The sequence below is a fragment of the Sinocyclocheilus anshuiensis genome, unplaced genomic scaffold (genome assembly GCF_001515605.1).
Source record: "Sinocyclocheilus anshuiensis isolate Anshui unplaced genomic scaffold, SAMN03320099.WGS_v1.1 scaffold1501, whole genome shotgun sequence".
NCBI classification, from domain to species: domain Eukaryota; kingdom Metazoa; phylum Chordata; class Actinopteri; order Cypriniformes; family Cyprinidae; genus Sinocyclocheilus; species Sinocyclocheilus anshuiensis.
In genome coordinates this window covers 195572-208857 of record NW_015544287.1, presented here as the reverse complement: position 1 = coordinate 208857, position 13286 = coordinate 195572, and the positions used below count along the sequence as shown (strand labels likewise).

The window sequence follows — 13286 nt, the reverse complement described above, 5'->3', positions numbered from 1 at the left end:
AGCCAAAATCATCACAATTAAAAGAACCAAAGACTTAAACTACTTCAGTCTGTGTGCATTGAATTTATTTAATACAAGAGTTTCACAATTTGAGTTGAATTAAAATAAATGAACTTTTCCACGACATTCTAATTTATTGAGATGCACCTGTACTCACCAAAAAAGACAAATCGAATTCATTGAATTCCTTCTTCCCATTCGTAATTTGCAATTCTTCCAAAAGAGTTTTGATTGCAGAGCAAATGAATTACACTTATTGAGTTGTTTACCCTTTTAGAAGAAAATATATACAGTGGGTACGGAAAGTATTCGAAAAAAAATTAACTTAAATGATTTTAGCAAATGGCTGCAATATAACAAAGAGTGAAAAATTGAAGGGGGTCTGAATACTTTCCGTACCCACTGTATACTCACCCTCATTCCATTCCAAACCTGTGTGCTTTTATTTTATCCCCTGTGAATCATAAATTAATAAATGTATTTTTTTTATGCTTAATTAATAGCATTATTAATGTTTTTATTTGTCCTTTTCCAGCTTATTGTTTTGCATTCCACAGAAAATCAAATGGGAGTGGAAGGACCTGAGGATGAGTAAATGATGAGATAATCTTAATTTCTGGCTGAGCTATTCTCTTAAAGTGAGGATTACGTGATGATGACTGTGTCAGGAATGTCAGTGTCTGTATTTCAGTCAATAAAACTGTGATTCTTTGTAAGTTATCACCAGTAGTGGATGAAGTACTGAAGTAAAAGTACAGATTTCTTACCAGAAAATTTCTTTGGTAGAAGTTGAAGTCATCGTTTAGAATATTACTTGAGCAAAAGTTTTAAAGTATGTGATATTTATTGTACGTAAGTATGAAACGTATTTTTTAAATATTAAACATACTTAAGTATTGAAAGTAAAAGTACAAGTAATTGCAAAATGGAAAAGGAGCAAATTAAAAATAAATAAATAAATGTTTATACAGTTTGAGCAGGAAGATTGTGTTCAGTTTTAATTCTTTCTTCCATTTTGTATCTTTGGGTTAGCATAAGAGCCACTTCATCCGGTACTTAGTCTATTTCATTCCAACATAAGAAAACATTTCTGTCATCTGCATCTGAAGTGATATTTAGATTCATTTACACAGTTTAATGCAGCTCAGAGGGGACTCGGATGCATTTATCGTGCAGTTACAAATGCATAAATAATGCTTTGTTTTAAACAAAACGTTTAATACTGATATATGAAATGATTTAAAACATGAAAAATTGTTGAAATGTGAAATTAAAGCCGCCAGTAGGTGGCAGCAAGTCACTGTTAATGAGTGAGTCATTGAGATTCAACCGATTCATTCAAACGGCTGATTCTTTCGGGAGAAAAACACGGCACTCTTCGTGTGATGTAGATTAACTATCTTAAATTATATAAATATAAAAGACATAAAGAGGCATTTTTGCTGTCTACAATTTAGAATGCCTTGAATTGTGATCATTCTAAATGCGTTTTAATAGACTAAGTCATGTGGTGTATGCCTGCACTCTTTGTGTTTTTGTTTGTTTTTTGTGATTTACTCGATAATGTCAGATCGCGCACATCGTTAAAACAACATTTACCATATTATCGCAGATGATATACTGTATAATATCACACACCGCAGTGGAAAATGAAATAGTTCGCGGTTGTGCAAGCATGTTTGCACATGTGCAAAGTCGTTTTGTAGGAGTCTTAACTTGTTTATGATGCATGTGAAATGTTTTCATGTTATACTATGGGATGTGGTATTGTGCATGCTATTTGTTGACAATGAAGCATTATTAAAAAAAAAAAAAAGTTTTAACTTGCAAGCGCTAGCTTCCTCAAACCTGTTTTCATGCTGTCTGTGTTTTTCTGACTTTATTTTGTAGTAAGTAACGAATATGCTTCAACTTCGGGGAAATGTATCGGAGTAAAAGTTTCCATTTTAATCTAGGAAATGCCCTTACGAAAATTAACCATGGTTTTACTACAAATAAATGTTAAGCACAAATGTACCATGCTTTTTCTATGCTAACCATAGTTTAACCATGGTATTTGTAGTAAATGTGTAGTATTTGTAGTAAAACTGTAGTTACACAAATGGTAATCAATACGCCAAAAAAAAATAAAGGTTACTACACTTTTGAGTTTGTTATAAAACCATGGTTAATTTTCGTAAGGTGAAAGTTGACAGAAATATTAAAACTCAAGTACAGATTCTCCCCAATTACATCACACCACTGGTTAACGCATCAGCACAGCGAGGAATGCCTGTGGCGGGTGTGATGCTCCCGGCCGCGGTGACGTCACTTCCGGGATGTTGTCAGTCAGAAGTCGTCTCCGTGAAGCGCAGTCGGTGTGTGTGCTTGTGTTTCCACTTCGCCGCATTGGGTTCGAGCAGCAGAATGGGCCGGGGGCTTTGCGTGCGCGGTGCTCGCTCGTTTGCCCTGTAATGCGGAGAGGAGGACGCGCCGGGGAAGCGGTTGTGTTGCTGCTGCGGGGATCTGTGTCGCTGGAGCGGGCTAGCTCACTGCGCTAGCTCAGGCAGGATGATCCGCTGGATCCGACAGCAGCTGGTACGAGCCGTTTAAACTCTTTCCTCAGCTTCATTGCTTTGCTGTTCTGGTAAGTCTCATTAGTAAGACTAGCGAGGAAGGTCTGGCTAATTAAATCATTTAAGCAACGAATTAAAGTGAATTTAATAAAGGCACAGGTCAGCGTTTCGCTTGAATTAAACCATTTATGTATTGTAATATGTCATCTGTTTTATTTGTGTAACGTTAGATGACGTTATCGAGGGCGCGAATAAAGAGTTAATTTAACGGTTTTCTTTTTAAAAGTCTTTTTGGAGGGAAGCGCGCGCGGCTCCTCGTGATTGCGGGTTGTTTTTGTTTATATAGTCTGTTGATTCGTTTATTTGTTTAGTTTGCTTTCTGACAGTTGTGTAATGCGTTTCTGCAACAGCTGTCACAAGCGACGCGCTTTAATAGCATTGCAGAGAGTTTGACGGTAACTTCACTCGTGGACTTTAATCTGACTTGTTGACTTAATACAAACATAAACCAAAAAATGACAAACTGCTTTAAATATCTAAATATGCAGGCAGAATTTCCCTGTAGTGAATTAATCTGTTGTTCATCTGTCATATGATATATTATTAGGCCTAATGTGTAGCTGTCAAATATCTGTGTTTGTTTTCTAATATAATTAAGTTTTGAATGAAACAACAATATCGCCTCCGTATATGATTTAAAATGTGTTAAAGCAAGCATTTATTATGTTAAGATTTCTTGAACATTATGTACAGGCACTCTTTTGTTGTTAATTGGATTTTTGTATTTGTTGTTAATTGTAGTCAAGAACTTTCCATACCCACTGTATATATATATATATATATATAGGTACTTTACACTTTTAATGAAGCTGGTTTTTATTCAGTACAGTAACAGTTAAAGCCCAATGTAGAAGAATACAATGTAACATCTGTTGTGTAATTGAACAGTTATGTTGCAAGAAAGTTTTACATTAGCCATATGTGATGGTTTTGAGTTATTTAGGTGGATAACTAATGATTTTTAAAAATGTAATTGAATTATAGACTAATGCGCATCTACACCCCAGTGTATCGAAAACTATCTAATATAAGCTTTTTTGAAGCTCAGTTGAAGCTAATGGTTTAATTATGGTATGTACACTGTAATATTTCCTTATTTTGATTTACAGATAATATTAGAAGACTAGATAAGATTTGGATATAAAAAGTAAACGGCTAATATATCTTATCTTGTTTGTTCGTCTAAAGGTTGTGCTAGCGCTAATGCTGTTGGCTTGACTTCACAGGAAGTGTGTTTAGATCTGGTCTCATTTCTGACACTGCTACCCTGTGGCTGCAAACTTGTGTTTGACTGTAAATAGTGGAGATGGAAAGAGTGGGTGGTAAAGAACCACATCTCTGTTTTTCACATCGTTCAGGTGTTGTTTTTCCCCCGTCTGTGTAACTGGGCTTGTGCTGAGTAATCGGTGTATTTTGTAACAGTGGAGTGTTCCTGCAAAGCTGAAATTGCTTTCAGAACTTCCCTCATTTGATAGTTTTGTAATTGTTCCTGTCAAACAATCATCCAGTCAGAGTTTCTTTCTCTTTTTTTTTTTTTTAAGTCTGTTGTTCATATTATAGTTCAGGTGTTATGATCACTTTTTCACTACCAACCCTGTGGATTCAGTTCCTCTCTCTATGTTGTTGCCTTATTAAAAAATATGCTATACATTTAAAAGAAATGTATTTTCATTTTATAGTATATATTTATATATAAATACATTCATGAATGTTTTTAAGGAATGGATTTTATAATAATACAAATAGCAATGTGTAACATTTTACAGGGAAAAAAACTTCACTGGTATCGGTATCGGCCAATACCGAACCCTAGGTATCGGAATCGGTATCGGAGGCGAAAAAGGCGGATCGGAGCATCCCCAGTTATTGCACATCCTAAAATCATCCCTGGAGTGCCAAGGCAAGCAGATTCATCCTATATGGGATAGTTCACCCCAAAATACATGTACATTTAATATCTATGCTTTCTTGGCAGCAATCAATACAACCAAATTTATTAAAAAAGGTCATTAAAGGTATAGTTCACAAAAAAAAATAAAATCTCATGCCATCCAAGATGTACATGAGTTTGTTTCTTCTTCAGATTTGGAGAAATGTAGCATTGCATCAGTGTCTCAGCAATGGATGCTCTGCAGTGAATGGGTGCCGTCAGAATGAGAGTCCAAACAGCTGATAAAAACATCACAATAATCCACAAGTAATCCACACCACTCCAGTCCATCAGTTAATGTCTAGTGAAGCCAAAAGCTGCGTGTTTGTAAGAAACAAATCCATCAAGACGTTTTTAACTTTTAAATTTTGCTTCCAGCTAAAATACGAGTTAATAATTCATAATAATGTTTCCTCCAGTGAAAAGGTAATCTCATCTGAATCGGGAGAGAAATATGCAAAGATCAAGCACTGTTTACAAGCCAAAACAGCTTTAAACAAATATGTGGGTGGATTTTGATGTGAAGGACAGCAGGAGATGGACTTTTTCACTGGAGGAAGTGTTATTATGGATTTTGGACTCATATTTTAGCCGGAAACAATTTGAATCAGGAGAGAAATCTGCACAGATCAAGCACCGTTTACAAGCCAAAACAGCTTTAAACAAATATGTGGGTGGATTTTGATGTGAAGGACAGCAGGAGATGGACTTTTTCACTGGAGGAAGCATTATTTTGGCCAGAAGCAATTGTTTAAAGGTTTGAATGATGAATATATGATGAATTTGTTTCTTACAAACACGCAGCTTTTTGCTTCTCAGGATGTTAATCGATGGACTGGAGTGGTGTGGGTTATTGTGATGTTTTTATCAGCTGTTTGGACTCTCATTCTGACGGCACCCATTCACTGCAGAGCATCCATTGCTGAGACACTGATGCAATGCTACATTTCTCCAAATCTGATGAAGAAACAAACAACATCAACATCTTGGATGGCCTGAGGATGAGCACATTTTTAGCAAATTTACGTTTTTGGACAAAATTCTTTCAATTGTTTATTGTGCCCTGACACTTTTTTTATGATCACAGGGATCAGCACATGGGCTTTATGCATTGTTTGCAGATTTATATTTATGAATCTCCATTTCAGATTCATGTTACAAATCTGTGTATTCACTTGTCTGGCCTGAGATCTTGTGTTTGTAATGCTGATTCATTTATTGAGATGATGAACAGAAAAGTATAGGTGCGTCCCAAATCGTGTACTTATGCACTATTCTATAACATTGTGTAGTATAAACAGTGCGAGTAGTGCGTTTACACTGAAAATTCCAAAAAGAAAAAGTGCACTTTAAACACCCAGATGATGCACTTAAATAACCGGAAAAACGAAGTGTGGAATGTTGGACACTTCATGCACTCAACTGTCGCAGCTTTAATTATGTAGTAAAGGGGGAGCGGCTATCAGACTCTGATTATGAATGACAAAATAACCTTATATAATTCATTCACTACATGGTTGAGAATATAGTGCATAAGTAATGGCAGGTAGATGATCTTAAGCTATAGAGACAAAGCTGTGTTTACAGGTACATATACTTACTGAAAAGTGGGAATAGAGTCAAATCTAGAGACCAGTATGTCATAGATGTTTGAGGTGGGCTCTATCGATTTGGGCCTGTAAACAACAACCTACAAACCACCCACAACATCCTAGCATTGCTGTTGTGAGTTTTGCACAACCACTCTTTTCTCCAGAACTGGAAAATAATCTAGCTGTTGTTGTATTGCATTGAGTGGGCAAGTTTATACAGAAATACACTGAGTTGAAGACATGCATGAAAGGATGCACATTAAAGGATCTTCTCTCTCAGCTAGGGATGTCAGTGTTCGATCATTTCCATGATCGATCGTCGTTTAAATTAACGATCAATTAATCGATTAATCGTTAACCTTAATGCTGCAAAATGCGTCTATGCAGCCCGGCATGACAGGATGTGCAAAAGTTACTAAAAAAAAAAAAACCCCGAATTTCCACAAATTCAATAATATTTAGGCATTGTTTCTTTTCCTAAATCCTCACCGTCTAACCCTCTAATTTCGCAGGTTTGTTTTATTGTCATTCACTTTTTATCACTGTTTTCGCATCTAAGGGAAATGAAAGAGTTCATGTCCATGAATTAAGAATTCGTTCGATTTATTAATTTGTTCCCTCATTTTAGTTCAATCATGGGTTAAGGAACAAAATTAATGAAACATGGACAGTGGCCACAAATTAACAAGTCGTAGGAACGAATTAACAAGTTGTAGGAATGAATAGCCTATCTGTCCTGTGTCCCGCAGCCCTGCAAAGCGCAGAGCCCGATATGAAAGAATTATCTGGGGAAATGACTTAGTTGCTACATTTCTATTGCTTTCCATGTTGAAGAACTTTGTGTTGTTTCTATTTTAATGCACTAAATTAATGAATTAAACGACTTAATCGACCATCGATAGCTTTAATCGATTTCATCTCTTATCGACAATTAACCGATCATCGATTAATCGTTGACATCCCTACTCTCAACGTTTTATTCCTTCCTTCATCCACCCTAATTTACACAAGGCTGCTTATGTTTCTTCATTTTCCAGTGAGTCATGGGAAGTTTCTTGTTATGGCAGGGCTTAGAGTCAGGGCAGAGCACTAAAGCCTAATGTGATCTGCACTCTGTTTGCTTTTCTGCTGCCAACGTCATCTTACACAAGCTCATCTGCTGCCATACCAGCTGCTTCCAGCTCACAATCGCATAACTCATAAGAAGTCAATACATTTATATTTAATATATATGTATATTTCATGCATAGTATACATTTTCTATGTGATATTTATTCCAGTGAATGTATTTTAAGTAGATCTGGCTGTTCAGTTGGTATTATATTTTATTAATAGCTGTAATGCTCGTGCTCATGTTCTGTGTAGAGCGCTAGTGGCCACACGAGTCGATGGTCAAATGCACTGGTCAGAGTGCTTGTCTGGTGAGGTATCAGTGCAAACAAAGTAGGTATGTAAATGTAAACAGGCGGGACATCTGCTCTGTGTCATAATAATGGGTCTGCATTGCATCTAACAGCAGCAAAATGGAAAGCAACAGTCGGGTCTTAAAACAAAAAAAACATTTTCTCCATATGGAGATTGAAGTGAGAAATCAAATTTGCCTTGATCTTTTGACATATACGAGGTCATTGCACTATAAAAGCATCCTGTAAGTTTCAAAACTCAAAATTGTCTTGTTAGTCTAAAAACAGCTTATATTGAAGGCAGGCTGCCAGAACGACTCGTTTTGGAGTGTGTCACATTATGACATCATAGCAGCGCAACAAAAGACTGCCTCTGCAGAAGAAGATCAACACCTGTTTCCATTTGCGCATGTAGTAGATAAATAACGAGAGAGTCAAACTCAGGTTTACCTGGCAACCAAAGGATAAAGGTGACTCCGAGGATAACAAGACACTGTGCAGTCTTTGCATTGCCTCGCTTCTGATCCTAACATTAGGAAAGAGTGGATGAAATTTATTTTTAATAAAGTTCCAGATCACGTCAGTAAGAACCTGGTCGTTTGTTCGCCTCATTTTACTGTGGATTCGTTTACAAACAAGACGCATTTTGAAGCAGGACTTGCAGAGAGATTGAAAAGGGATCCGATAGTAATGTCGCAACTCACAAGTAACAAGTGTTTTTATCTTGTGTCACTGCTGTATAGGGCTGTGTATTACCAGCAAAGTCAATACGTATCACAAATAAATCAATGCATGGGAAACACTGGTAATGTATATCGAAATATCGGAAATGTGTTTAAAAATCATATCACCGTTATTGAAAAGAATTATATCGCGATACATATTGATATTGAATTATTGTCCAGTCCTAATAAAACCATGTAATTACTTGGTTTTGATATTTTATTTGAGTCAGTTATTATTGCCTCATCGTTAGTTTATTTATAAATAGTCATACTAAAGCCTGGTTTTCACTTAGGTCTGTTTGTGTTACTAAAAATATCAGATTACTCAGTTGTCAAAATAATCAGTAGATTACTTGATTACCAAAATAATAATTAGTTACAGGCCTAGATTAGTTAAAATATTTCAAAATACAACTGCATTGTTTTACTTTTTGTAATTAAAAGACAAAAATTTTGTCATTGAAAATTTCTTATAAATAGTATTAAAATATTGTCTTGTTCTGGTGAACCAAGTATCTTTATTTTGTCTCATCTCTAGGATTGGGTACTGAATGAGGCAGAAAATATGTTCTATATGCTACTTTAAAAAGAATACATCGATTAGCAATAAATTAGGGTGACCATACGTCCTCTTTTCCCCAGACATGTCCTGTTTTTGGACCAACAAAAATGCGTCCAGCCGGGATTTCTTAATTTCCCAAAATGTCCGGGATTCGGCTGTTTTCTTAATCCCACTCCCGCTGAATCTCTGACCATTGCTGCCTGCTCCCGCAACATGTGTTTCACTCCCGTTTACGCTGTTTGCGCTGTTTACTTTCACTTTCGATTTCGCGATCACACGCACTCTGTGTAAAGTTCCCTCCTGGTGGTAATGACCTGCCCAGCTCAATCCAAGCAGCTGAGTCCTTAATATTTTCAAGAAACGGCTGAAAACACATCTCTTTCATCTTCATTTGACCCGCTAACTCTAGCACTCTCTATTCTAATGCTACTTCTAATTTTATCTGCTTGTTTTTTTTCTTAATTAAAAAACTTGACCCTCTAACATTTGCACTCTCTATTCTATTTCTATTCTAATGGCCAATCCATCATTTTTTGGGGGAATTTTTATTTATTTATACATTTTTTTAATAAGTATCAGCTCAGGCACCGTTTAGGCACCAGAACCGTTTTAAAAGTATAGATTTGGCACCGGTATCGAAAAAAAAACAAACGATACCCAACCCTACTCATCTCGTGAGTTAAGTGTATTGTCACACCCTTAGTGTCGATAAGCGGTGATATAGCTCATAATTTTCCAAGTGTATGATATAGATTTCATTCTTCAGGTAAACCATATATTCATGAAAAAAAAAATCAGTTTGAATAAGGAAAGCAATAACTTTGCCATAGTATCCTTTCAAATGTTAAAGAAAGGACCCACCCGCCCCGCACCGCCCCTGGAAAAAAAGTTCCGGCTCAGGATTTTTTGTTTTTGTTTTAACCCCTGCAGATAGTTTAATATGTAAATGCTTTGATTTGGAAACGCTGTTTTATACTCATTTATTGACGAGTCGGCTGTGGTACGGCCAGCTGAAAGCGATGCTTCTCTGCCGCTCACTGCACAGAACAGACGCAGAGAGAGACGAACGACACTGCGCCGGGAGAGTCAGACCTCGTGCTCGCGGGGCAGCACTGGCGACATCTTCCAACTGAATCTCGGTTTGTCAGTATATATATTCTATGGAAAAAAGCCGCTAAAAGCATCTGAAAGTTGCTAAATCTAGCGCTGAATTGTGTGTGAGACGTGGGAGCTGATGGCAGCGGGCGGTGGATATTGTGGACGAGTTCTTCTGTCATCACGTTCTACTAGTTCTACAGCTTCAGTTTTGGAACTTTCACGCTTTGTAACACAATACAGCTGTGTCCTCGCCACAGTGCAACAGTGAAAAGAGAACCCCCCCCCCAGCACTACTTCCAAGTCTAGAATGGGCCACGCCGATCCAAACAGAGCATTCTGACAAGGACAGAAAAGAGCCTGTTACTTCTAAATTATGATGTTTTTGATGTTAAAATCTTGTAAGTGGACCTCAGAGAACAGTATAAAATTTTAAAAAGGCAGTTCATGACCCCTTTGATAATAACTTATAAATCAGACAGACCTACTGTCTCCAGGCTTGATAATCGATGTTAAAGGCTTTTGTTAAAGCCGGCAACCAGCATTATTTCAACTTTTTTTTTTATATATAATTGTGTTTAACAGCCAAAGAACTCTTTCCGCGCCATGAATCACTGCGAATGACGTCATGGAATCAGTCTCCCTTTGCTTTCAATCTACTTGCGCATATTTTACAATAAATATGAAATATATTGTTTCTACCAGTCAAAAGTTTGGAATAAAGTTTTTTTGATGTTTTTGAAAGAAGTATCTTATGCTCACCAAGGCTGCATTTATTTGATGATACAGTAAAAACAGTAATATTGTGGACATTCTTTTCTATGTTAATGTATTTTAATATTTTAATGTAATATATCTTTAAATTAATAGTAGGGGTGCACGATATTATCGGAACATTATCGGAATCGGCCAATAATGGCTTAAAATGTAAATATCGCTATTGGCCTAATATGAAAAATTATGCCGATATGCCTTGGCAATGAGACGAACAACTCAGATGTGCTAGCCATAAGATCACGTCAGCGGTGTGGCCATTCATGAAATGAACTTTTGTCTGAATGGTGATTTAGATTCACTGTTTTGGATCGCCGCATTTAATTTGAGAATGCACTAGCGGCGGCAGCCTCCCCGGGTCCTCATGTCCGTCCGGTAAGCCTTTTATTTAGGGGTGCTGTAGGCCTGTTTGTAATAAAATGAAAGTAAAATACACGGAAAAACATGAAGATAGTTGTGTTTCTGAATAAATAAAGCAATAACGTGTCATAAAATCACGTTTTGTTTTAAAGGTCAGAAGCTATAGCTTATATAAAAATCATAAACATGACACTTGTAAATTAAATAATTTTATATACAGATTTATTCATTCATGTGTCATTTCAAATGGATTATGAAAACTTAAATACAGGGAGCTCTAAAAGTTTTTTTAAATAATTTGTACAGGTCTTCTGCTGTTGCTTTATCTATGAATGTTAAATCTACAACTGCATCTGTCTGAAAAAGAAAAGCAGTGATTGAGTTTTTTAATAGTTATTTTCAAAGCTTTCAGTGTACTCTCATTATAAAAAGAAATTAATTATTATTTACTTATATTATTCTAACAAAATCCGAAATTAAAAATTATTTGTTTATAATCGCTGCACAGGAGAGACTTGGAGTTGTTTCCAAACAGAAGGAAATATATCTGTATCGGCAATGGCTATTGGCCAAAATTAGTTAAATATCAGCATATCGATTATCAGCAAAAATCCAATATCATGCCTCCCTAATCAATAGTTTTATATTTCTGCAGCATTTGAAATCTTCATTCACAAGACTTCAAGGGATTCTTTCCCTTGTTAAAGCCAATAAGTACGCAGTTGTGTACCTTTGGGGGGTTTTGTCCACGTTTCAAGTACTTTTTTCTTTCAAATAACAGTTTGTGATGTTGTGCTTCTCCTTGTAGCTGGTTGGTTTGCTCTGTGGCTTAGAACTCTTTCCTAAAGACTTTTTTTTAAATGAGAAAAATGAATAGGAAAAATACTTTGGAGACCAAGGCCGCTGAAAAAGTGAGCAGTCTATAAACCTTCTGCTTAGGGGTGGGCGCTATACTGGTATGAACGTGACTACCGGTATTATGTTGTTCCATGATATGGATTTTGCTATACCGTGGATACTAGGGGTCGACCGATTATCGGCCTGGCTGATTATCGGCGCCGATATTAAGCATTTTTATGATTATCGGTGCCGATATTAAACATTTTTATGATTATTGGTATCGATTCGTCCGATAAAATAACTTAATTTTGAAAATATTAAGTTGTCTCTCAAAGGTAAGGCAGCAGCAGACGTTGCTTAATTTGCAATAAATCACAATCCTCTAACATTACACTGAAGTTGCAAAACACCTCAATATTATCTATGATTTCCGCGATGCAGAAAATGTGGACGGAATCGCGGAATCCAGTCATATAAATGGAATTTACTGTATGATGCGGAATGTCACGGAATTTGTCAAAGTTTGGATGAATTAATCAAAAGTAGGTCAGTACACTTAAATAGAGTCGCGATATGGACTAGTATCTGTAAATATTAAGCCTCAAAAATACTATTTAAATATTAATCCTGCATGTTCTGGGTGTCTCGGTGTATGTAAATGGCACAGACGTGTGGTTTTGTTTTCTACACATACGAAGTGTGCGACGCTCGTGGTGATTTCAGCTTCTGTCCTCTCACTACATGAGGACATAATATATGAACAACATCTCCAGAACTGCTCTGACTCCCTTTGAGAGTCACTTCATGAGCATTTGACAGTTTAATTAGAGTAAAACTGCAGTGTTTCCCACAGACACTCGTTTGTGGCGGCATATATATGCAAATTCATTCTCTGGCAGCAGGAGACGCTGTTGGAGTGGTAGAGATCGATGTTTCCCCGGTAACGCTGTACACAAAGCAGCGCTCCACTCACAAAAGCTGCTTTATGAGATATTACATGCAAGAAGAAATGAAAATGACATCCAAAATTTTCTGAAGACAGTCGGTTTCCTTCAGAAATACAGTGATTTTGAAACGTGCAGTGCTCATGTTTATTCAACGAAGTCAAAGCGTTTTGGAAAATCTATTTTTGGCGGTCAGTTTTGATATTGTGGTGGGCGCAACAAATAAATCAATGTATGGGAAACACTTACATAGGCTACAGAAACTTAAAAGTTCCTCATGACAACCCGTCAAAATATAAGTTCAGGCTAGCTTAAAGAAATGATCAGAAATATATTACTGTGGTGTTATAAATAATACTACTACAACAATTATTACAACTTTTGTTTAAAAGAATAATCACACAATACGCTATTTCTTCCATGTTTTAATTTTAATGGTAAAACCT

General features: G+C 36.4%; 1 protein-coding gene across 1 annotated transcript in view; it reads left to right on the top strand.

The window, feature by feature from the left end:
* Nucleotides 1-2320: 2320 nt before the first annotated feature.
* Nucleotides 2321-13286, top strand: part of LOC107698035 (probable phospholipid-transporting ATPase IF) — a 54473-nt gene continuing 43507 nt past the window's right edge. Inside the window, 1 exon segment of the mRNA XM_016498951.1 lies at nt 2321-2577. Within this exon segment, the coding sequence (XP_016354437.1) occupies nt 2551-2577 (27 nt within the window). The 5' untranslated portion in view covers nt 2321-2550.